Raw genomic sequence first — 24,478 nt, forward strand, 5'->3', positions numbered from 1 at the left:
TTTGTTTCATGTGCATTGGTGTTTTTGCCTGAATGTATGTCCTTATGAGGGTGTTGGATCCCTTGGGACTGGAGTCACAGACAATTGTGAGCTGCCATATGGGTACTGGGAATTTAAACCGGGTCCTCTGGAAGAGCAGCTAGTGCTCCTGGCCACTGAACTATCTCCCCAGCCCCAACACTGTGCTTTTTATAACTTTTAAGATCTGGGTCTTTTTTTTTTTTAATTAGATTTATTTATTTATTATGTATACAGTATTCTGTCTGCATGTATGCCTGCAGGCCAGAATAGGGCATCAGATCTCACTAGAGATGGTTGTGAGTCATCACCATGTGGTTGCTGGGGATTGAACCCAGGTCCTCTGGAAGAGCAGCCAGTGCTCTTAACCTCTGAGCCATCTCCGGCCCCAAGATCTGGATCCTGCTTATAGTCTCTGGCCAGAAAGAGGAGGGTTGCTTCACATTCAAGGCCAGCCTCAGGTAGAGAGAGACCCTGTCTCAAACCAAACACAAATCTAATGCCAAATGTAGTTTGTAGTTGATCTTTTCCAACTCAGGACATAGGATGTAACTAGAGGACTTTCTGTGCTCTGTAGTCCCCTCTCAGGCTTTTGATCAGCTGTTCTGATATGTAACCATTATCTTAATCTAATAATAGTTATAATTGGATTTGGGGTCAAAGGAAACACTTGAGCTAGCTGTGTGCCCACAGAACATTGCTACTGGAGACATAAGATGATTACAGTGAATTAAAGGCAGCCTCTGAATTCCATGGCAACTCTTCAGGTGGTATTAAAGGCCATTTAATTTCATTTAATTTCACTGTAGCTCAGCCTACCTTCTCAGCCTTTCTCTGCTGATAGATACTAGATACAGACTGGATACAAAAGAGTTTCTTGAACTCAATCAATTATGGTCATCATTTGTTACCTGAAGTTAAGATACAGTCCACAGGTGAGCTGTTTGGCCAAGATTCTCATGCCTAAGATAAAATTGCTTTGCCCGCACACCTCTGCAATCCCTTACTTTTTCCTTCCCTGGGCCTCTCACCCACCACTGTGGCGTCACATCTCATCCAGCTCAGTGCCTGACTTCATGCAGACACTTCCACACGGATGCTTGCTGACCCTGGGGCTTAGCACACATCCCAGGTGAGATCAGCATCTTGCACTGGCATCTCCACACTCTTCTAGCTGTGCATTAGCTACTCAACACTCTACTGATACAGGCTGAGTGTGGTGTGGTAGTGCATGTAGGCGTTAATCCTAGTACTTGGGAGGCAGAACTAGGAGGATATCTGTGAGTTTGAGGCCAACCTGGCTTCCATATTGAGTTCTAGGTCAGCCAGGACTACATAGAGAGCATGCCTCAAACAAACAGACAAAACCCCAGAAACCTGTTGATGCAAGGTTTTCCCATGAAGCAAGCTGTCTTGACCCAGGGCAGAGTGCTCCTTCTGTTGAGTGAGAGGCATTCTTGTTAGGTGCCGAGGAGAACTGGAGGGCGGAAGCACAAGTCTGTCCAGGATGTGTTGTGGGTGTCAATCTGAGTGTTCTCACCTCGGTTACTGTAAAACAAAAGAGAGACAGACTATTCCTGACTGACATATACTACTGTGCCTTGGCAGTTGTGGTCCCAAAGAGCCAGCAGACTCCAAAAGCCTTTCTGTCTCTAAAGGAGATGATGTCCACTAAGATGTTGTCAGAAGCCCTTAAACAAAGAAGGTGAGAGGCCCAGGACCAGTGTACCCAAGATCTAGTGTCGTGTTCCTCCAGAGTCCTGTAACACAGACGCCGACGTAGTGCTCTGAAGAAACAACACACTAAGGAAGATGAGAGGCTGCAGAAGATGCTAAACTTTTGGCCAAGAGAATGAAGGAAGCCAAAGAAAAACACCAAGAACAGATTACCGAGAGATGTAGGCTGTCCTTGCTGAGCGCTTCTGCTTCGAAGTCTGAGTCCAGTTCAGAATAAGTGTTGTGAGTCACAAGTAAATGATCAGACCTTGGGGAAAACAGTGGATAGAGAGCGCCAGCAAGATGGCTCAGAAGGCAGAGGCACCTACCGCCAAGAACGATGGCCTGAGCTTGATCCCTGGGACACATCGGGGAAGGAAAACTCAGATCCCTACATATTATCATTTGACTGACACATATACTTTGGTGTGCCCATGCCCCCCCAATGAAAAATGTAATAAAACAGACCAACACGCCGGGCGGTGGTGGCGCATGCCTTTAATCCCAGCACTTGGGGAGGCAGAGCCAGGCAGATCTCTGAGTTTGAGGCCAGCCTGGGCTACAGAGTGAGACCCAGGACAGGCACCAAAACGACACAGAAAAACCCTATCTTGAAAAATCAAAACAAAACAAAAACAGACCAATGCAATGCGGTTAATTTTTATTTAATGTATTTAACACCTAGACCCGAAAAGTTTCTGTGTGTTGAGTAGGCAAACCCTCAGGCTGCTGTTGTGGTATTCTTGTAATCCAGACTCTTCCTTTCCTAGTCACATGGAGGACCGGCTCCCTGTGAGACAGGTCCCTTCTCACACCCTTCTCTGCCTGTGAAAATTAGAGGACCCTCTAGGGACAGCCAGGTGCCACTCTCAAAGAAGGTCTGTAAACATTCCCCATTCATGCTAGGACCCCAGTGGGGATTCCTAGTGCTGGCACACTAGGCTGCCGCCACACACTGTGACTGCAGCTGCTGCTGTTGGTAAATACTGTGCTGACGTCATTAGTGGTCTTCAGGAATCCTTCCAGGTCACCGTTTTAGCAGTTTTTCCCTTTTTTTCTTTTCTGTTTTTTCTTTTTGGTTTTTTGAGACAAGATTTCTCTGTGTAACAGCCCTGGCTGTCCTGGGACTCGCTTTGTAGACCAGGCTGGCTTTGAACTCCTCACAGAGATCCTTCTGCCTCTGCTTCCCAAGTGTTTGGATTAAATGTGTGTCCCACCATTGCCCAGCGGGTTTTGCCTTTTATACATGCGTTTTTGTTTTTTTTTTTTTTTTTAATATACATGCGTTTTTGAGTAGCAGCTTTCCCTCAGGCTTGGTTCGCCTTCTCTTTGTGGTCTGAAGGTTCAAATACACCTGTGGTGCAGGGCCCTCTGGTTCTCGCTCGATTCTGGCCCCGCACCCTTGTAGATTAGTGAGTGAATTGCAGGTGTAAACTAAGGCTTTTTTCCTGTGGTTTTATTGGAAAGTTGAAGTACTGTTTGAGTTTCTTTTTCCTCCTCAGGAGATTGAGCCCAAGGCTCAGTTTTGCCTGGGATCCTTGTCTGTGAAGGGCAAACAGGTTCCTAAAAGGTTGTGCTGCTCCGGGAGAGGCCTGGCTGCTGTGGAAGGGCTGTCCGGTCACTCAGCCTGCTGATTTTTATTTTCAGTTAATTGTGGTTGTTGGACCAGAGACCAGTTAAGAACGAATTCTTTCCTTGAGCAGGCAGTAGAGAGTGCATGACTCATCATCAGATGGTGTGCCTGGGACTGTAATCTCCAATTCTGGGTTTTAACATAAATTGTTACATTTAAGCCCTGTGCAGCGCGAGAGTTCCTCAGAAGCGTCCCAGTAAGCCTTCTTCCTTTCTCTGGCCTCTGTCTTGCACACCTGCTTGAAGATCAGGGGAAAATGCGCTGTTGGCGCCTGTGAGGAGTGTCTTGCGTGCCTCCTCCCTGCACCCCCAGCGCGCTGCTAAGTTCATGGCTTCCCATGAGGGCAAACCTCACCTGGCGCAGGCAGCTCGTGCTGAGCCTGCCTCGTCCCCACAGCAGGTACAGGTGGCTTTTCTTCAGCTTTGTTAGTGTTGCCGTCATTTTATTAAACTTGATGATGTGGAAATCTTCCAGTATATCAAGGGAGAGGTGAGTGCAGTTCTCATTCAACTTCAACAACACTCCATTCATGACCAGGCTTGACGCCTCTCTCCTCGCCCGCACCTCCACCCCCAGTTATTTTGAAACAGATGCCAGGCTTCATCCCCCCCCCCACCCCCCCACCCCCCGCCGTCAGCTGGTTTGGAGTTGCTCCGAAGTGAAGTTTGCTCGCTGGTGGTCGTGTGTGTAGTGGGGGAGTCACTGCGTAGTGGGGGAGTCACTGCTTCGGTCTCCTCCACTGTCTCCTCCTCTGTTTCCTTTTTCTTTCTGGAACGTGTTTATTTCTGTTGATAACCACCGCCACCAGAGAAAGTTTCCTGTGTCCATCACGTCCAGCCAGTCTTGTCCAAGTATGCTCTTTGAAGGGGGCTGTGAAAGTTGAGTGTACAAAAATGTCACTGTTGTATTGGGGGGATGTTTCATACTCAGAAAGTGTTTGATTTGGGCCACAGATATGTAGCTACATGGTAGAGTACTTGAGCCTTACAATATAAATAAATAATTAAATATGAAATAAACAAGCCTACCCTTTTCTTGTGTCTCTCTGTTTCTCTCTGTGTGTGTAGCCCAGACTGGCCTCCAACTTGCTATCCAAACAAAGTTGGCTTTGAACTCTTGGTTTCCCAATTCCCAAGTGCTGGGTTTATGGGTATGTGCTATCATGCTTGGCTTTTTTTTTTTTTAATTTTTCGAGACAGGGTTTCTCTGTGTAGCTTTGCGCCTTTCCTGGAACTCACTTGGTAGTCCAGGCTGGCCTCGAACTCACAGAGATCCACCTGGCTCTGCCTCCCGAGTGCTGGGATTAAAGGCGTGCGCCACCACCGCCCGGCTTTTTTTTTTTTTTTTTTTAATGTTTATTAGTTCATTTATTTGCGTGTGTGTGTGTGTGTGTGTGTGTGTCTTTGGAAATGTGTATGCCACAGCATTTAACATGTGAAGGTCAAAGGATAACTTGTGACAATTTTCTCTCTGTACATGTAGGACCTAGGGATCAAATTCTACTCAGCCATTATTAACTCAGCCATCTTGTCTGCCCCTCCCCTCTAAATTTAAAAATAAAATCTTGGGAGCTAGGGAGATGACTCTGTTGATGGTTGGTAAAGTACCCACTGTGTAAGCATGAAGACCTGCGTTTGATCCCCAGCACCCACATAAAAACCTAATGTAGCCGTGTGCACTATAGTCCAGTGCTGAGAGCAGGAGCTGGGAGGCTTACTGGGCCTTCCTGGCCAGCTGCTTCATCCGGGTCAGTGAGCTCAAGGTTCAGTGAGACATACTATCTCAAAAAATAAGGTGGGGAGCCTGCAAGGTAAGGTTCAGCGGGTCAAGAAAGATGCTTTCTGTTTGAGTCCCAGGAGCCAAATAAGGTGGATGGAGAAAACCAGCCTAATGAGTTTGTCCCTAGACCTCCACATGGGCACTAAGGCATACATTCCTCACACACACACACACACACACACACACACACACACACACACACACTGAAATGATGAGGGGGAGGTGGAAAGTTGTTGACCTCTGGTCTTCACACACGTGTGCACATACATATGAACACACAATAAGATAAAGCCATGGCCCATGCTTTGGTAAAGATAAAATTCAAGTAATAGCAAATGGTATGATATTTGTTTTTGTGGTTCTGGGGATTGAACCCAATGTTTCACACATGCTAGGCAGGTGCTCTTCCCACCAAGCTGTACCCCCGATCACACCCTAGACATTCTTTCATTAATTGCTGTCGGTCCCTTATTTCTAGAACAACTATTGTTAGTATTCCTTACAGCTCCTTCCAGAATGTGTATATGTGTGGTGATATATTGTGTGCCCTAATAAGATTTGCCTGAAGATCAGAGAACAGAACAAACCACTAGATTAAACATAGAGGCCAGGCAGTGGTGGCGCACACCTTTAATCCTAGCACTCAGGAGGCAGAGATCTGTCTGGATCTCTTTGAGTTCAAAGCCACCCTGGACCACATGAGATTGACTCAGTCTAGGAGAGAAACAGAGCCGGCAGTGGTGGCGCACACACCTTTAATCCTAGTATTTGAGATCTCATGCCTTTGCTTGGGAAGTCATACACCTTTAATCCCAGCACTAAGAAGGAAGTGATATGGTGGGTGGAGAAAGGCATATAAAGTGTGAGGAGACAGGAACTAAAGGCTTTTCAGCTGAGGAACCCCTTTGGCTAGAAGCCCTTTCGGCTGGAGCTCTTCCAGGCTGAGGAGTTGGTGAGGTAAGAGGTGGTGGTTGTGGTTTGTTTGTCTCTGATCTTTCAACATTTAACCCAATATCTGGGTCTGGGTTTTTATTAAAAAAACCATTTAGAATTTGTGTTACATATATGTTTGACATTTTCTGTTTCTTTAAAGCCACTAGGCAGAAATTGATTTTAACTTTGGAAAGAGCAAGAAGCATGTTGTTTTGCAAGGGATGAGATGGGAGATGGTACAATATTGACGTCCAGGTTCTATTGACGGAACATTAGTTTCACGTTGCTGAAAGGAGCATTGAGCAGTCTCTGCACTCACCAGCAGCCCTGTGGACCTGTGAAAGTCCACACTAGTACCATCCAGTAGAAATACAACGTGAGCCACTTATGTGATTTTAAATGTCCTAGGAAAAAGGGAAATCAGTTTGTAGTGCATTCTTCTTAGTGAATTCTACCCAGAATGTTATTTGTTCGAGGTACTAGGTGTTGGACCCAGGATCTTGTGAACGTTTAGGCAGGGGCTTTGCCCCTAAGCTATAGCTCAGCCCACTTCTGACTTGTTATTTTGAAACAGAATCACTAAATTTCCCAGCCTGGCCTGCACTTGCAGTCTTCCTGAGTAGATGGGACCATAGGCCTGTACTATCAGGCCTGGCTCCCAAAATACTATTGGAATATCTAGGCAGTATAAAATAATGACAACATTCCCTCCTGTTCATACTAAGTTTTCAGAGTCCACTCACAGCACAACTCAGTGTGGACCAGCTTGTCTCCAGAGATCCCTGAGCACACATGGACTAGCCAGCCCAGCCCTCCAGGGCTGTGGTTCTTTTCTGCAGGAGAGGAAAAGGGTGGAATATGGTTTCCATTTTGTTCTTTATTTTTTTTGATGTAGCGTTATTTATGTCAGTATTTCTTGCTTCTGGGGTTTGGTTTCTGTTGTAGACCAGTAGGTTTCCTAGTGACTGTACTGAGAAGGACTGCATAAGAGGTTGATTGGACCATGGGCCTGGGTACCAGGTGTTTGTAAGGGTCTACACTTGACTGTAGCTAGCAAGGGGGAGTTCTTTTGCTCCACCCGTTAGCATTGTTATAAATAGAGCTTTGGAATAAAGTTCTGGGCCCTGTTTGGATAAGGATCCAGGCCCACTCCAGTCTATCCTGCGTTTCTCTGTTTCTCTCCCCTCTATTTCTAACTAAATCTCTTCTTCCTCAAGAGTCCCTGGGGTAAATAATGATGGGGGCTGGTCCCCCACATGTTTCATGTGCATGAGCACTTGCTCTGACTCTGCTTTTGCCTCTCATACTGAGTGCCAGCTCTGGCCCAGTGTTATCGCTAACATCGGTACTTAAAGAAAGAGCCAGAGGCTGGAGAGATGCCTCAGTGGTTTAAGAGCACTGGCTGCTCTTGCAGAAGATTCGGGTTCGGTTCCCAGCACTCACATGGCAGCTCACAGAAGGTCTGATGACCTCTTCTGCCCTCTACAGGCAGCATGCACATGATGCAGGCAAAACACTCCCATAGTCAGGCGGTGGTGGTACATGCCTTTAATCCCAGCACTCAGAGGAGGCAGAAGCAGGTAGACCTCTGTGAGTTCCAAGCCAGCCTGGTCTACAGAGCAAGATCTAGGACAGGCACCAAAACTACACAGAGAAACCCTGTCTTGAAAAACCAAAAATAAATTAAGTAAATGAATGAATGAATGAATAAATCTTTTTTAAAAATCAACTTATTCTTTCTTACAAAATCAACAATATTAATAACTGATACTTCTGTATAAAGGTAATAATTTGCCAGGCGGTGGTGGCGCATGCCTTTAATCCCAGCACTCAGGAGGCAGAGCCAGGCAGATCTCTGTGAGTTTGAGGCCAGCCTGGTCTACAGAGCAAGATCTAGGACAGGCACCAAAACTACACAGAGAAACTCTGTCTTGAAACTCCCCCCCTCCCAAAAAAAAGGTAATAATTTTGGTGAGCTTGAAGTCTTAGCCAGTAGACAATGCCCTTTGGTAGTTAAGTTTATTTATGAATATTCGATTTCTTGCTGTTGTTTTTGTTTTTGAGACAGGGTCTCTATTTTGTAGCTCTTGCTGCCTTGGAACTCACTATGTAGACCAGGATGGCCTCACACTCACAGAGATCCGCCTGCCTCTGCTGGGTTGAAAGGCATGCACCACCACATCATGAATATTTGAAAGACTAAATAGTACGCAGATGATTTAGGGGTGTTGAACAGAGATGCTCGTACAGGGATGCTCTTGAGTGAGGCTGCATGGGCATAGTGGGGGTGAGCTATGAGGGTGAGGTGGAGTAAGGGTTGCTGGGAAGTTGGTGACAGCGGTTTCTTGGTTGGTTTGGGCAGTACTAGGGAGCCTAATTTGGGACCTTATGTGTGCGAGGCAGCAGCTCTGCCACTGAGCTGCGTTCTCAGTCAATGGCAGTGGTTTTCAGAGCACTTTTTTCTGTTTCAGGAGTTGCAGATGGCGTTGGAGGATGGAGAGACTATGGAGTGGACCCATCTCAGTTCTCAGGGACTTTAATGCGAACATGTGAGCGGTTAGTAAAAGAAGGACGCTTCGTTCCCAGCAACCCTGTTGGGATTCTCACCACGAGCTACTGTGAATTGCTGCAAAACAAAGTACCTTTGCTGGGTGAGTAGACGACTGTGCCTCCTCACACCACTCACTAATGGCTAAACAAGATCTTACCAGTGACCCAGGCTGGCCTCGAACTCAGAGAGCTTCGCTGCCAATGGTGCCTGGCATTCTCAATTGCCAGAACCTTTCTGGTCACCAGAGGGCCTCCCTTGACATAAGATGTCCCTTGCCTTGGGTTTGAGCCTTTCACAGAGGCTGTTTCTCACCACCCCCTTCAGTCTTCCAGAAGCAGCTTTAGCTTCCTCCCACCAGAAGCTCTCCTGGGGTTCCGCATGGTGCTGCTTTTCCCACTTCCTCTTCAAGTTCGTATTTTATTAGTGGTACTATGGGTGCATGCCCAGATGTGGAGGTCACAGGGCAACTCAAGGGAGTCCATCTTTTCCTTCTTCTGTGTGGATCAAACTCAGGTGGCCAGCAGACACTTTACCTGCCCAGCCATCTCAGCAGTCCCCTGCCCTCTTCTTATTACTACATTTTATTTATTTCTTTGTGTGTGGGGTCACGCGAGCCACAGCACATATGTGGAAGTCAGAAGACAGCCTCCTGGAATAGGTTCTCTCTCTCCAGCACTCAGGTCCTGGAGCTGAGGTGCAGGCTGACAGGGCCTCTACTGCTCCTCTTGCTGTGCTCAGTCTGTGCTTGGGTCAATGGGACAGTCTAGATTCTGTCCTAGGACCTGTGTCGGAGCTGTAGGACTGTGGATAAGTCACTGTGAGTGGAACGCAGTCTCCTAGGCAGTTTCCAGAGTGTTCCAGGGAGTGGGCACCATCTCTCCAGCCCTGTTGTCTACTTAGACATAGGGTAGCTAGTTACAGCATAGAATATCCTGCTTTTTTGTTGCCAAAAGTTTGAATTGGGGAGGGGAGAGCTGATTATTTTCTGCACATTTTCTTTCCTTCCTTTTCACTCCATGTAACTTGGAGATAGTAATAAATAAATTTAAGGACATATTTGAAGTTTACTTATAACGTTGGGATTACTGTTTCTTCTAAAATCCTTTGTTGCAATGTTTGGTGTGCATACACCTCCCTGACCTGACCCATACACCTCCTGGGCATTTGCAGCTGAACTGGAGCAGGTCTGGCCGACCGACTGCTGAATTGACTGAACCTTGTTACGTGGAATCGTAAACAAGATGGTTACAGTCTGCTTTGATTTTAAGTTATTTTATTACTCTTATGTGTATGTCTCTGTGTGTCATGTGTAGGTGCTTGTGGAGGCCAGGAGTTACACAGGGGTTGTGAGCCACTCTCTGTGTGTTCTGGGATGGAGCTCAGGTCCTCTAGAAGAGCTGGGTGCTCTTAACCATTGAGCCATCTCCCCAGACTGCCTTTGCTTTCTGATTCAGCAATTCCTAAAGAGCCTACAAAGCAAGTCTGCTCTAAAGGGCAAGCCTTTATTGTTGATGTAAGGGTCCTCAGAAACCCTTACATACAGGAGTAAGTTCTCAAGTATCTGAATGGTCGCTGCCCATGGTGGCGCACGCCTTTAATCCCAGCACTTGGGTGATAGAGGTAGGTGCATCTCTGAGTTTGAGACCAGCCTGATCTACAGCGCAAATTTCAGGCCAGCCAGGGCTGTACAGCGAGACCTGGCCTTAACAAAAGGGGTGGGGGGAGTCTTGTAGTTGGTGCTCTAACACAGTTAGAGCACAGGTCTAGCATGCACAAAGCTGTTCAGTCCCCAGTACCACAAAAGAAAAGAAGCTGAGGGGTCAGACCTAGTAAGGTTGTATTATATTTGGCTGAGAGATTTAACCTGAGAGAGTTGCCCAGGCACCTGCTGGTATGGGTCAGTCATCTGAACACTGACCCTCATCTTCAGCCCCTCCTGTGCCCTCGGCAGTCACTTGGGAGGAGTGTAAACTGCAGGCTGCACATGCCTTCTTCGTTCATTGTTCCTGCCCTGGCCCTGAGAGCCCATCATCACTCCCAAGGACCATTCTCATTCCACGGGGGCATGAGATGGTGGCCTGGGGTGGTCACAGTGAGTCATCGGGTGTTTCCCGAGGAGCAGCTCCAGGGCTGTGTCGTTCCTCATTCCATTTGATTCCATTAAGATTTAATGCCATCAGCTTCCAGAAGCTGATGTGTAGCCATTTTGTAATGAGGAGTGGTTGAAGGCATTTAAGAAGGAAAACTGGCTATGCAGTGGGTCTTGGAGAGGCTCTGACGGCACTCTCACTGGTGACAGCACCCACGTTTCCTTCTCGTCGGCACTGAAGGACTGTCAAGGTCACTATTAATCAGTCTGCTTGAGGTAACAAGGAAGCTGAACTGCCGACCATTAATGATGAAATGTGCTGCATTAATTCTTTACATTCAGTTGCACATTTTCATTGAGACAAAGTAGCAAATATCCGGAATCCCTCTGAGAAAACTGAATACTAGTCACATCTGCACTTCTCTTTTCCTTCCACGTGTCTGTGCACAGAATGGTGGCACACAGTTTGAGTGTGCTCTGCTTTACACTGGTGAGGCAGGCACACAGGAACTCTCTGTCCACAGCTGGCTAGGAAGAAACTTGGGCTGAGTGGCTTGCCTGTGGTGCACAGCTGGAAAGCAGCGCGGTGGGATTCACTGAGTTTCTCCACAGTCCATTTGCTTGCTTTAGCTTTTTCTTCTTCCTAAAAAGAGAGGGTCTTATGCAGTCCAAGCTGGCCTCAGACTCAGTGTGTGGCTGAACCTCGTGCCTGCACCTCCCGAGTAAGTGTTGGGATCACAGTTGTGGGCCCCACATCTGGTTTACATGATGCTGGTGACTGAACCCAGGACTTGGTGCATGACCAGAGAGCACTGGACCAACTGAGCTACATCTCAAGCCAATACTGGCTTTGTTTTTTTTTTTTTAAGATTTATTTATTTTTTTAAGACTTATTTATTTATTATATATACAGTATTCTGCCTGCATGTATGCCTGCACACCAGAAGAGGGCACCAGATCGCATTATAGATGGTTGTGAGCCAACATGTGGTTGCTGGGAATTGAACTCAGGACCTCTGGAGGAGCAGTCAGTGCTCTTAACCTCTGAGCCATCTCTTCAGCCTGTTTTTTTTTGTTTTTTTGTTTTTTTTAATTTATTTACTTACCTTGTGTATATGTGTGTGCCGAGTGTATATGTGTATCCACAGAGGCCAGAAGAGAGCATTGCATGGGTCTATTGGAACTGGAGTTCCAGACAGTCATGAGCCAGCATGTGGGTGCTGGGAATCAAACCTGGGCCTTCTGGAAGAGCAGCCAGTGCTCTTAGCCAGTGAGCCGTCTCTCCAGTCCCCAATGCTAACTTTTAATCTGCTTGTTTCACTTTCCTTCCCTTTCCAAGGGTATTCCTTAACACTTTCCTAATGGCTGTCATTGCATAAGCCTGCTTGAAGGGTTTCTCCTCGTGAGTTTCTCTGTGAGGGGTGTACTCTTAGTCCTGTTTCTGTGAACGGGGAAGCTGAGCAGAGCTGGACCGCACAGCTTGGAAGTGGCAGAGCTGGGGTTCAGATGCAGATGGACTGACCACTGTTCCCACTGCTGAGTGTTGAGTAACAGTACTTACCTATTTCTGTGCAGATCCTGAGTGCTGGACTGTGCTCAAGCTTGTGAGTCTCAGGTCTCTAAGCTGCCTGCCCGCCTGCCCGCCCTAGTGGCACAGGGAGACGTGTGGCTCACTCCTAGTTGGCTCTTGGGCAGTGTTTTTATCTTTCAGTCTGATTTGTATTTCTTACTGTTTTTTGGTTTTTCGAGACAGGGTTTCTCTGTGTAGCTTTGCGCCTTTCCTGGATCTCGCTCTGTAGACCAGGCTGGCCTCGAACTCACAGAGATCCACCTGGCTCTGCCTCCCGAGTGCTGGGATTAAAGGCGTGTGCCACCACCACCCGACTCTTACTGTTTTCTTTTTTTTTTTTTTGTTTTTTTTTTTTAAAGATTTATTTATTTATTATGTATACAGTATTCTGCCTACATGTAGGCTTGCAGGCCAGAAGAGGGCACCAGATCTCATTACAGATGGTTGTGAGCCACCATGTGGTTGCTGGGAATTGAACTCAGGACCTCTGGAAGAACAGCCAGTGCTCTTAACCTCTGAGCCATCTCTCCAGCCCCTCTTACTGTTTTCTTACTCGACTCCTTTCAGATAGACCTGCTGGATAAAGAGTGTGTACATTTTTCAGAGCTCTGTGACTTGTAGATTCATTTTACCCAGTGCCTCCCCAGAGGAAGGGTGAGTGGGTTCTCTGCACGCTGCCCAGCCCTGCGTTACCTTCCTACGGTTCTTGGTGATAACCTCAGAGAACCGGCTGTCTGTATTGTTGCACAGACACAGGCATGTTCCGTTTGTTCCTTGGTGAGCTGCATCTTCTTTTTTTTTTTTTTTTTTTTTTTTTTGGTTTTTCGAGACAGGGTTTCTCTGTGTAGCTTTGCGCCTTTCCTGGAACTCACTTGGTAGCCCAGGCTGGCCTCGAACTCACAGAGATCCGCCTGGCTCTGCCTCCCGAGTGCTGGGATTAAAGGCGTGCGCCACCACCGCCCGGCTCTGGAGAGATGGCTCAGCAGTTAAGAGCTGCATCTTCTTATGGTGGAGGCAGGTGCAGTTTTTGCTGCAGTCAGCCAGGCCGGAGACTGTGCGCCTGGTTCCGTCTCTGAGAAGTAAGCAGATGATCTGCAAGCCTCTGGTGTCCACACCGTGAGCCGTCAGGCTCCAGAAAGTGCTTCACGGCTTCCGCAGATGGTGTCTGCTTTAGAAGGCTGGTTATGAGCCGGATGGTGGTGGTGCATGCCTTTAATCCCAGCACTCGGGAGGCAGAGGCAGGTGGATCTTTGTGATTTCGAGGCCAGCATGGTCTACAGAGCAAGATCCAGGACAGGCACCAAGGCACCAAAACATTACAGAGAAACCCTGTCTCAAAAAACCAAAAAAAAGCCGGGCGGTGGTGGCGCACGCCTTTAATCCCAGCACTCGGGTGGCAGAGCCAGGCGGATCTCTGTGAGTTCGAGGCCAGCCTGGTCTCCAAAGCGAGTTCCAGGAAAAGCGCAAAGCTACACAGAGAAACCCTGTCTCAAAAAACCAAAAAAAAAAAAACCAAAAAAAAAAGAGAAGGCTGGTTACATCGCTGTCTTAAATGTTAGTGAGTTTGGTGAAGTCTTGCTGCTGTGACTAGAGAATAGCGTCAGGTGAGGTACCCTTGTTCCAGTGATGAAGTATTAAAACACAGTGACCTGCTTTGGGGCCTTTGGAAGTGCCGCACCCTGGCACTGTAGGAGGAAGAGTGTGCACCTTGGGGGCCCGCCTGCTGTGCTCCGCACCCCTTGTCCTCCGCACGTCAGCCCTGCTTAGGTTACTGCTGAGGTTCTTGGGTATTGGGCAGAGTAGGGTGGTCCCATAGAAACAAGATTCAGACCACAGCTGCTCCCTAGAGTTGAGTGATGCTTGGCAGCAGCCCAGGGGAGACAGTGAGCAGATGCCCATTTTGTTTGTAGGTAGCAGCACAGCCTGCATCGTGGTACTGGACAGAAGTAGCCACCGCTTGCACACGGCCAACCTGGGTGACTCGGGCTTCTTGGTGGTCCGGGGCGGCGAAGTCGTGCACCGGTCTGATGAGCAGCAGCATTACTTCAACACTCCATTCCAGCTCTCCATCGCTCCCCCGGAGGCTGAGGGGGTCGTCCTGAGTGACAGGTAATCTTGCCGCCCTTCCCTGGAGCAGGATGTAGCTTGCCACAGTTGCCTCCTGTCCTCTTGAGGATAGGCACTTTTCCTGTGAGAAACTGCCCGTCCACAGGAGAGCTAGAGGGGCCTTTGCAAGGAGTTTAGCTCAAACGGTATCACAGCTGAGCCAAGTTGTTCTAAACATACCGTCACATGAAAGGGTTGTGCAGAGCACTCAGCATAATGGGAGTGCAGGGTGTGTTAACTGCACTGGGAGCCGAGCTGCTCAGAGGCCTCTCCCTGTGCAGGTTTTCATCATTTCTAGGGGAGCACAGGCAGATGTCTGTCCTGTCTGTCAGATCACTTCCCACTCAAAGGTGCTCTTCATACATACACCAACAGAAGTGAAGTGTCAGACCTGCTTCCATCCCTAATGGGGTCACTCGGGTGTTCTCTTTCTTGCTGATTGCGAATGTCTCTTAGTTTATTTTTAAACTTCCAGGAACCTTTCCAAACAACTGGAACACTTTACATTGAAGTTTTAGTTGCTCTTTTTTGTAGACTAGAGTAAGGCTAAGGCTCGAACCACACTTAGCTTGGCCACCTTAGGGGCTGCGAGTGCTTACTGGCAATCCCCCATGAGTTCTTCTGTGAGGAAACTCTTGGCAAATGCTCTTGGTGCTTATTCCTTTCTTTTCTGCCTATTACCTCGCAGGGAGCCAGATCTTAAGGTCAAACTATCATAAAATGGGTATTTCTGCCATCTTTGGCTTTAGAGTGAGGATATCCTATAATTAAGTATTTGGTATTGTCCGTTTAAATAATCTGCTTGCTAGGTAGGCTTGCACCTGTAATCCTGGCACTCAGGAGGCTAAGGCAGGAGGATTACCAGTTTGAGGCCAGCCTGGGCTATATTTAGCAAGACCCGGCCTTAAAAAAGTGAGTGTTGATGCCGACTCGTAGAGAGAGGGAAGTGCTTTGAGCTTTCAGGTCAAATTTCAGGCCGATTGCCTTAGTGGGAAGAGCATCTGATGAGACATTTTACTGTAGTTTTAAAATATTTATTTATTTTGTATGTTTGGAGGTGGTGTGTGTGTCATGGCACAGGTGTGCAGGTTGGTTCTCACCTTCCAGCATGTGGGTTCCCAGGATTAATCTTGGGTGTCAGGTTTGGCAGCAGGTGTCACCCCGGAACCCCTCTCTGAACCAGCTCTCGTGTGTTATCGAGTGGGTTGTAATACACAGGAGCCAGAACCATTTGGAGTGAAGGCCTCAGTAGATACCAAGCTCCACTGACAGCTTCTGGATCATGGCTTCCTTCTCCTGATTGGCTGCTGCCTGTTCTGACCTCTGAATACTAGATCCACCAGGAAGATTGGGGACAGGCAGGCTAGTGGCACACTCTGCTGGCCTGATGTGAGGTGGAGGTGGCTGCCCGTGGAGCCCAGCTCGCCAGCATGTGACTGTGGCTCGTGTTGCAGTGCAGTCGAGAGTTTCCAGCGGCACACTGTGTTCAGTCGGAACGGGCAGAGCTGCAGCTGGCGGAACACCAAGCTCGTGGGTGGGAGTGTTAACAGAGCACGGACTGTCCAATGGGAGTGAGGCTCTCACAGGCGGAATGGCAAAGGCCACTCGTGGGGAAAGAAAAACCTCAGCATAAAACAGAGCTCCCGTGCCAAGCTGGTCATTAATCTGTACTTCTAGAACCCGACAAGCTTGCAAAGACAGCCGGCCAGAGTCTTGCATGTTTGTCTTGACTTTTGCAAAAGGAACTAACCCAGTTTCCACCAGTATGATGGTGGCTTTCTCTTCCTGCTGCATGTCCTTAGTTGCTACTCTTAGCTCTAAATGTGTGCTGCCTCCTTCCCTCGGCCATGCGAAGCTGAGCCAGGACTTTGCTCAGGGCACTGGGTATCTCTAACTTAGGCAATGGCAGGGCTGACTGTGTGTTTCTGTCTCACCGCTTACACAGCGTGGGTTGCTACCAGCCTGGGTGCTTTGGCTCCGGCCCCTTCTCTGTTAGTGTCTAAGGTCTTCCTTTTGACCACAGGATCAGACAGATGGTTATACTCCTCTGCTTCCCTTTCAGCCTGGGAAGCAGTGAAGGTGGCCTCAGGAGTGACCGAGAGCCACGTCACAGGACTGGGAATTCCGGCCTGCGTCTCCCGTTGTTAGATCTGTTTTCCATCAGGCTTTGTCAGAAAGCACATCTCCCATCTCTTTCTCTAAAAGTTGAACTCAGTGTTACACACCTGTCATCCGAGCACCCAGGAGAGTGAGGCAGGAGAATTAGGAGTTCAAGGCCAGCCTGGGCTGCATGTTGAGACCTTCTCTCCAAAACCAAACAAAAAAAGTTGTTCAGAAAACAAGGAGTCTCCCTCTGCCCTTGCTCCAGCTGTGGCTCCGGGGCTAGATACTTTCCAGATAGGTGCTCTGAGCTTAGACGGCTCTGTGCATGTCTCCCCTTCTCACAGAAGGAGTTGTGTGTGTCCCCCCTTCTCACAGAAGGAGTTGTGTGTGTCCCCCCTTCTCACAGAAGGAGTTGTGTGTGTCCCCCCTTCTCACAGAAGGAGTTGTGTGTGTGTCCCCTTCTCACAGAAGGAGTTGTGTGTCCCCCCTTCTCACAGAAGGAGTTGTGTGTGTCTCCCCTTCTCACAGGAGTTGTGTGTGTGTCCCCCCTTCTCACAGAAGGAGTTGTATCTAGCATGGATTCCTGCCTTTTCTGTTAAACAAGATATTAAAGATTCCCTCCCAGTTGGGAGGGCTATGTGTTTTTGCAGTGAGTCATTTAACATGTTTCCTGGGGGCTGGGGATTTAGCTCAGTGGTAGAGCGCTTGCCTAGCAAGCACAAGGCCCTGGGTTCGTCCTCAGCTCCGGAAAATTAAAAAACAAAACAAAACAAACAACCCAAACCTGTCTCCTGGAGCTCTCCATGCCAGGCACACTCGAACAGGGTTGGGGTACACAGTGCTTGACTGTGCCAAAGCCTCTCTCGGTGCCCCCAAGTAGTTATTGCTGTGGGGCTCTTGTTCCCCTTGGGTGCCCAGCTTCCTGAGAGCCAGAAGGGGAGACAGTGTGGATGGAGAGAGACTGGGATCTGAGGCTGCAGGCTGGAAAGGAGAAGTCATTTCCACAGGGCCTGGAGGAAGTTAGATCTGCCTCCCTCTTGAGCCTCGTGATGTGGCTGATCTGACTGCCCAGACTTGGCTCTGCTTGATGGCTTCTGCTGATAAGCCTTTGAGACACTGGGATGATACTTTCAGTTAACCTTTCTCAGTGTGACTTTATGTTGTGGGATGGGGCTCGTGCCATGGCAGGAATGTGGAGGTCACAGGACACCTGTGCGAGTCAGTCCTCTGCTTTGACATGGAGGTCCTTTGGATGGAGAACTCTCGTCAACAGGCTTGATGGTGGCTGCCCTTGCCTGCCAAGCCACCTCACTGGCCCAACTTGCTTTAGTCAATGCCATTTTAAAATCCTCGTTACATTGTGAAATTCTGGTGGTAGGACCACTGACCCATATCTACAGGCTCACTTCACCTTGCTGTCCCTCTTCTGTCCTTGTCACAGCCCCGACGCTGCTGACAGCACGTCTTTCGACGTCCAGTTAGGAGACATCATCCTCACAGCAACAGATGGGCTCTTTGACAACATGCCTGATTATATGATCCTTCAGGAGCTGAAGAAACTGAAGGTAAGGACATGGAGCCTGGGGGCCTGGGGACCCTGGGGACCCTGGGGGCCTGGGGGCCTGGGGAGCCTGGGGACCCTGGGGGCCTGGGGAGCCTGGGGGCCTGGGGACCTGGGGGCCTGGGGACCCTGGGGGTCTGGGGACCTGGGGGCCTAGGAGCTGTGCTCTCTCACTGCCGGGTTGTAGTGAGTTCCTTGCGTTGTTCCTTGGTTTGAAAAGTCCTTCAGGAAAACAGTGGCTGTAATATTCCAGGCGATTTCAGATGGGAACATTCCGAAGAGGACTGGGAGGAAGCCCTTGCCTGAGCCCCTCCCTCCCTCCTGGGGCTCAGGGTGGGAGGGCGATCTCACTAGTGCTCCTCTTGGTGTTCCCACACTCACACCAGCAGCTGCTGAGGCTGGAAGATTGGGAAGCAGTTAGACCAGAAGTCGGTCCAGGCGGCAGGGGTCTGGTAGGGGTCTGGCTGTGACCCGAGCTGCAGCTGAGGGAAGTTTGGTGTCTCCCACAGAAGGGGGAGGTGCCCGAGGCTAGGCTCCCAGAGTCTCTTAGGCCAGTGCAAGTACTGGCTGGCAGAACCTAGCCCTTCTAATGCAGCCCTCACCATTCTTGCTTGGGGTGTTTCTTCTGTGGTCCAGGCAGTAGTGCCCTTGTCTGTAAAATGGGAAGTAGGAAAGGTTTTGTCCTTCACCGTGGCAGGGAAGACTAACCAAAACCACAGAAGAGAGTCCTAATGCCAGGCCTGGCCTGTGGTGCTCGGTGCCTGCTCCGTGCTCCCATGTAGTGCCTGCACCCTGTACTACAGTGCTGAGCAGAAGTCTGAAGACTCCCCTCCCTCCTTCCCTCCCTCCCTCCCTCCCTCCCCTGGGCTTACAGTCTAGAGGTGAGCTGCTGGGAAAGAGAGGAAGACAGGATCTGGGCTGCTGGGACAGAAAAGAAAAGTAAAGGGATTGCTGCTTTAGGCTGGCAGGGGAGCCTCTGTAAGGAGATGGTAGGCAGCACAGACCTGTTGGGTTTCCGTGAATTCCTTTATACAGTCATTGTTTTTATCTTAAGTGTAGGAATGTTTGTGTGGTGCCTGGGGAGGCAAGGAGATGGTGCTGGATCCCCTAGAGCTGATGTGAGTGGTCACGTGGGTGCCAGGGACTAAACCTGGGTCCTCTGCAAGAGTAGCCAGTGCTGTCGACCTCTGGAACCTCGTCTCCAGCAGCCCTGGCCCCTGGTGGTTTATGTTGGGACTGAAGGACTTAGAGCCTTTGAAGGCAGGTCTGAGGGGGTCCGGGCCCTCCCATGTCCATTTTGTAGATGAGGAATGGAAGCAGCTAGGACAGCGTGGCCAAGGAACACACAGCAGAGCAAGACTTCTGTGGCCATAGGAAGCCTGAAAGGCATCCTCAGCAGAGCCAGCACCCAGGTGCCTCTTACTTGAGGCAAATATGGCTGTTTCGGTGTATTCCTGAGCATGGGGACTTCTGAGGCATCATGAAAATGTGGCCAGAACCCACCTTTTTAGACCACCCTACTTTAGCAAGAATACCTTAAAATTTTCAAGTGGAAAACCAAAAGTGAAACTCTAAATTGAAGATCTGGAACCAGTCAACAAAAGGCATTCTCGTGGAGCAGGGCCATGGTTTGTCCCTGGCTGTCTCCATGTCTTCTCTAACTAGAGGAAAACCCAAGCATCAGGGGAAGTGTTCTGCCTCACCGTGCTGTCTGCACCAAGTGTTCTCATGTGCAGAACTCACGGGAGGCTTGGTGGTAAAAATAACTCCGTCCTTCATTTTAGAATTCAAATTACGAGAGTATACAACGGACCGCAAGGAGCATTGCTGAGCAAGCGCACGAGCTGGCCTATGACCCAAATTATATGTCACCTTTTGCACAGTTTGCGTGTGACAACGGGTTGAATGTGAGAGGTAAGCATTCTCTGGAAGGTTCTAAGCTCTGGGTGAGAATGTGTAAGTGACCTTCCTCTCCCGGCAAGGTCAGGGGGGTGGCAGCCAGTGTGTTGCTAGCTTCTCTTTGGAAGTGCCCTTCAGAACTGCCCTTGACTAGACGAGAGACAGGTGGAACCTGAAGCCCTTTATTCCACCGCTGCCCCTCGAGTGGCTGATCCAAAGTGCCATGGCAACCTGCAAAGGGAGCTGTGTGCCATTGCCCTCGATTGTGATGTCTTTCTATCCTCTTCATGGTGTACCCGGGAATTAGGCCAGCCCCCACTGGTTGACGGTGGCGTCGGAACTGTGGGGCTGCCCAGCCTTTGCTCCTGTGATACTATGATATGCAGAGCACATCTGCGCTCAGGAGACGTTCAAATAGAGAAGAGCACATGCCACAGCTGCTTGGCACATTAGAATACAGGCAACTCCTAGTTTCCAGACACTGGACATGTCTGTCCAGATTCGGGCCGTGCTCATGTGAGTGCTGGCTGGAGCTGTCCTGCAGACTGTCTCCCTGCGGCTGATGCGATGCTGTGAGCCCACTGCACAGCCATCACGTGGGAAAGCAGCAGGTGGGTTTGGGGCAGTGGTTTTAAGCTTCAGTTAAATCACTTCTTTGTTTTAGTTTCTTGAAGCAAGGTCTTAGCTCAAGCTGGCCTCAAATAAGTGGTGATCCTCCTGCCTCAGTCTACCAAGTACTGAGGTTATAGGTATGCAGCACCATGCCCTGGCTTCTTGGTGGTGTTTAACCGTACCTTATTTATTTTTATTTTAGCTTTGGGGGATGGTATCACATAGTATAGGCTGGGTTTGAACTCCCAATCTTCCCAAACTTGGAGCTTGCCGCTTTAACTGTCCTTCACTCTGGTGCACAGGCAAACCGGATCCACAGGAACATGAGCACTTGTCTCTTCAGTACTTACCTGGCCACATCTTGGACAGACTCTCCTTCACGCACGCTCATGTGTTCCCTCTGTGTTGTAGGTGGCAAGCCAGATGACATCACTGTCCTCCTCTCCATCGTGGCTGAGTACACGGACTGATTGGCCACGCTGGCGACTCCTGCCTTTCCCTTGTTGCCCACTTTCCCTGCCATGTGTGCTGATCCTGCTGGCAGGACCACGTTTCTTTGCCACTGATCTCAGTGGCCAATGATGGACGCCTGGCCCATGTTTGAGACCCATTGCGATCCTTGTTGAGAACCACTACTGTCATCCACTAGCCCGGACCTGCTGGTGACCGCCAAGAGAATCGAGGTGACTGCTTCCTTCTCCTGGAGGTTTTCAAAGCCTTTTACTTTTCAAAAGCAGTTGAAGTTTTGAGACTAAGTAATGTTGGTAAAGTGAATTTAAAATTTCAGTGTGTTAAAGGGATGTTAACATTCAACAAATAGTAAATAGTGACACATTTACCAGAAAACACACGGACCCTCCCAGGAGAAGCCCCGTGTCCCACAGGCACAGTCTCTGCTAGGCCTGGTGTGGCTTCGTGTTTCTGTATAAACTCCTGTTTTCCAGGAGCCCACAGTCCTGCTCCAAAACTGTGTGCTGGGTTATGACATCCCAACCCTAGCAACTTAACGGTTTTAGTTACAAATTGGAAGAAAATTTTCGTTCTCTGGATGCAGATATTTTGTGCTTTTTAAAAAGATGCTTACTGTGCTCCTGTGATTGAAGCTGTGGCAGTTTATGATTTGTCCAGGTCACAGGCTGGAGGCCCAGCCCACAGGAGGGATAGAGGAAGGAGACTCCTTACCAAAATCTACTAACAGAAATGCAACACAAAATTGCAAAACTCCTTAAAGCCTGAGAATCAAATGCTGCAGCTGAAGTCGTCGGCTCTGCCTGTGAGGATGCTACCGGCCTTCCCGGGCAAGAGTGTGCAGCTGCAGCTTGGAATGGGATTGGCTGTGGACAGCCTTGCTCCTTCCCTCAGGAGCCTCACACCCTTAGAGCATGCCCCAACTGTGCTGTGTCCTCAAGGTGACAGCGTGGTGGCTGCAGCACACAGAGTCCACAGGAAAGCTAGTGATGACCTGACATTCGCGGTGACCCCAGCTGAGTGTGGGGTTCTGAGTCCAGCTTAATGTTTACAGTTCCAATAGCCATTTGCAGTAGGTAACGTTCCTTCTCAGATTTCCCCATTACTTGTGAGTGCAAACTTACTTTGAAGGTTTGTGTACAATTGACTGCTGTAAAGATACATATTTTTGGGTCCGTTCTTTCCCTTCTTTACCTTGGTGGTAGAAAACCATATATACTGAGAAGCCCCTAAGTTAAAGCCGTGTTTTCTGTGCAAGTCAGGTGACGTTGGTGTGAAGATCACGTGAGCAGCCACACAGCCCTTCCTCTGCAGGAGACACTGGCTCCCTGGTTACTGCATTGAACTTGTGTTTGAGGTGACCTCAACTTGTTTTTAAAAGATTTTGTCTGTGAGTTTGTATATTTGAGTAGCTGTCTCTTGTTTTATTTAAATTGTTTACCATGTACCATGTACATGTCATTGCTGTATCTCAGTGCATCAATGCTTGTAACAGGCATTTCGTTGATAAGAATGAGTTACTCATTTGTAAGCTGTTCAGTAATTTATCTACTATTCCTAAATTGGCATAATGTTAGATTCCTATTTTGAATCACCTTTAATTACATGTCAGAATGCCTTAACTACCCTAACCTGACAACACTGAGTTCTTTGGTGAGGAGATACAGGGGCCGGGTATGGAAGGAGACTGGGATAAGGAGATGTCATGCTCTGTTGACAACGGAGCATGAGGGGCACGTGGTGGGTATTTATTTTGCACAAACTTTTTGCAGTGTCCGTGTTTGAAACAGTAAGGTTGCATCCAGATGGGGTGTGTGTGTGACCCTAGGACCGACTACTTCAACTCTCCTGTGTGGTCTGTAATTAGTTTCTGGTCAGAAGTATTGTAGCCTTACAATCTGGATATATTTTGCATTAATTTTCCAATGCCAACATTTAATTCCTGCTAAGAGCAGAGCTGGTCAAGTCACTGGCTTTTTTTCTGCTCTTATTTAGCCCATCAAGCAATCTTTATAAAGGTAGATTGGTGTATTTTATACAACTTAGTCAGAAAACTCACTTTTCTGAGCAGTGATTGTTAGAATTGGACAGTGGACTGTTCTAGTACACTGAAACCCATGGGACAGGCATTGAGATTCAGAGTGAAGATTACTTTGGGCCTGGCGCGTGGACTAGTGACATTACATATTCCATTTGCTTCTCCCCTGTCCTTTTTGTTATACACTTAATCTTATGATTGTCGGAGGTCAGGTGGAGTGTGCCGCCTCACACTCGCCATGGCCAGGGGCTGTCACACACCCCTTGCTAGGTCCGATTTGGAACCTGGTGTGTGCGTGCATTGTATTTTAAATCAAGCAACGTAAGCACTCATATTTGTCTCACGGAGTGAACTTTTATAACAAAAGAGAAATTTGGATTTTAATTTACAAATGGCAAATTATTTATCCCTCTCTGGATGCACCAAAGACCAGTAAAGTTTATAGCTTTTCCATCTATATTTATAAAGCAATACTGTATTATAAAAAAAAAATCACTATTTTTATCACATGCTTGAAATTTTTATTTTGTTCTGTTTTAAAAATGTGCACTCTAAACATATCAGAACCTTATTTCTTCCTATGAACTGAAGCTGCCTGCGCACAAAAAAATAAGTAAGATTACCAAATGGAGATGAAGTAGCTAGAGTCCCTAGGCTCTTAGAAATGGAAAGCAGCGAGGGTAAAAACAAGGTCTGTCCCGAGGCACTGTGCATGCTTGACTTGGTTGATAGGTTCCTAACTCGAAGAATCCATTCCAGGTGTGCGTGTCTGGAGTAGAGACTGAGTATGAGCTTTCTGAGGCAGGAGAGTGCCCTTTTCTGCTGCTGCCCTCGTTCTGGGTAGAGTAAGTAGGCAGTGAGAGCTCACAGGGCTGCCATCCCGGCGAGTGTTGAGGTGGCCGGCAGGATTGGATAGGGCTGTAGGTGTTTGTACTTTTGGGTAGGTTCATGGCTCCTTGTCACTGTACGCCAGCTATCTTTGGCAAAGTTAGAACACTCAGTTTCTCTGGAGACTGTCACAGTTTTGCATTTAAGAAAAATTTTGCAATACCAAGAAAAAAAACTGCATAAAAAGCAAAATATGAACCAGAAGACATTTGGATTCTGTTTCTTTCCAAAAAGTCAATTTATCACAAAATTGAACTTCTCAACTAAAGCAGTGTCCATGTCAAGATGTCACTGTTAGCAGGTAGTTTGTGGTAAAGGCAACTAAGTGACGAAGCGAATCTGAATGTGTGTATGCTGATGAGCTGTGTTTTCTGTTGAGACTATCATCGTTTGTCCTACCTACCAGAGGCAATGACCTGAGTCGATGTTTGAATTATAACTTATGCAGGAATAGTTCTGTAAATACATTTCAATAAACTGTAAAGATATTTAATAAATATAGTATTTATACTAA

General features: G+C 48.3%; 1 protein-coding gene across 1 annotated transcript in view; it reads left to right on the top strand.

Moving 5' to 3' along the window:
* The window catches only part of Pptc7 (protein phosphatase targeting COQ7), a 42,845-nt gene extending 18,367 nt beyond the window's left edge, over nt 1–24,478 (top strand). Inside the window, exons 2-6 of the mRNA XM_052755316.1 lie at nt 8,551–8,730; nt 14,200–14,398; nt 17,940–18,063; nt 19,844–19,973; nt 20,982–24,478. Of these exons, the coding sequence (XP_052611276.1) occupies nt 8,551–8,730; nt 14,200–14,398; nt 17,940–18,063; nt 19,844–19,973; nt 20,982–21,040 (692 nt within the window). The 3' untranslated portion in view covers nt 21,041–24,478. The remainder of the gene's footprint in view (nt 1–8,550; nt 8,731–14,199; nt 14,399–17,939; nt 18,064–19,843; nt 19,974–20,981) is intronic.

The sequence above is a fragment of the Peromyscus californicus genome, unplaced genomic scaffold (genome assembly GCF_007827085.1).
Source record: "Peromyscus californicus insignis strain IS unplaced genomic scaffold, ASM782708v3 Scaffold_2__1_contigs__length_46816999, whole genome shotgun sequence".
NCBI classification, from domain to species: domain Eukaryota; kingdom Metazoa; phylum Chordata; class Mammalia; order Rodentia; family Cricetidae; genus Peromyscus; species Peromyscus californicus.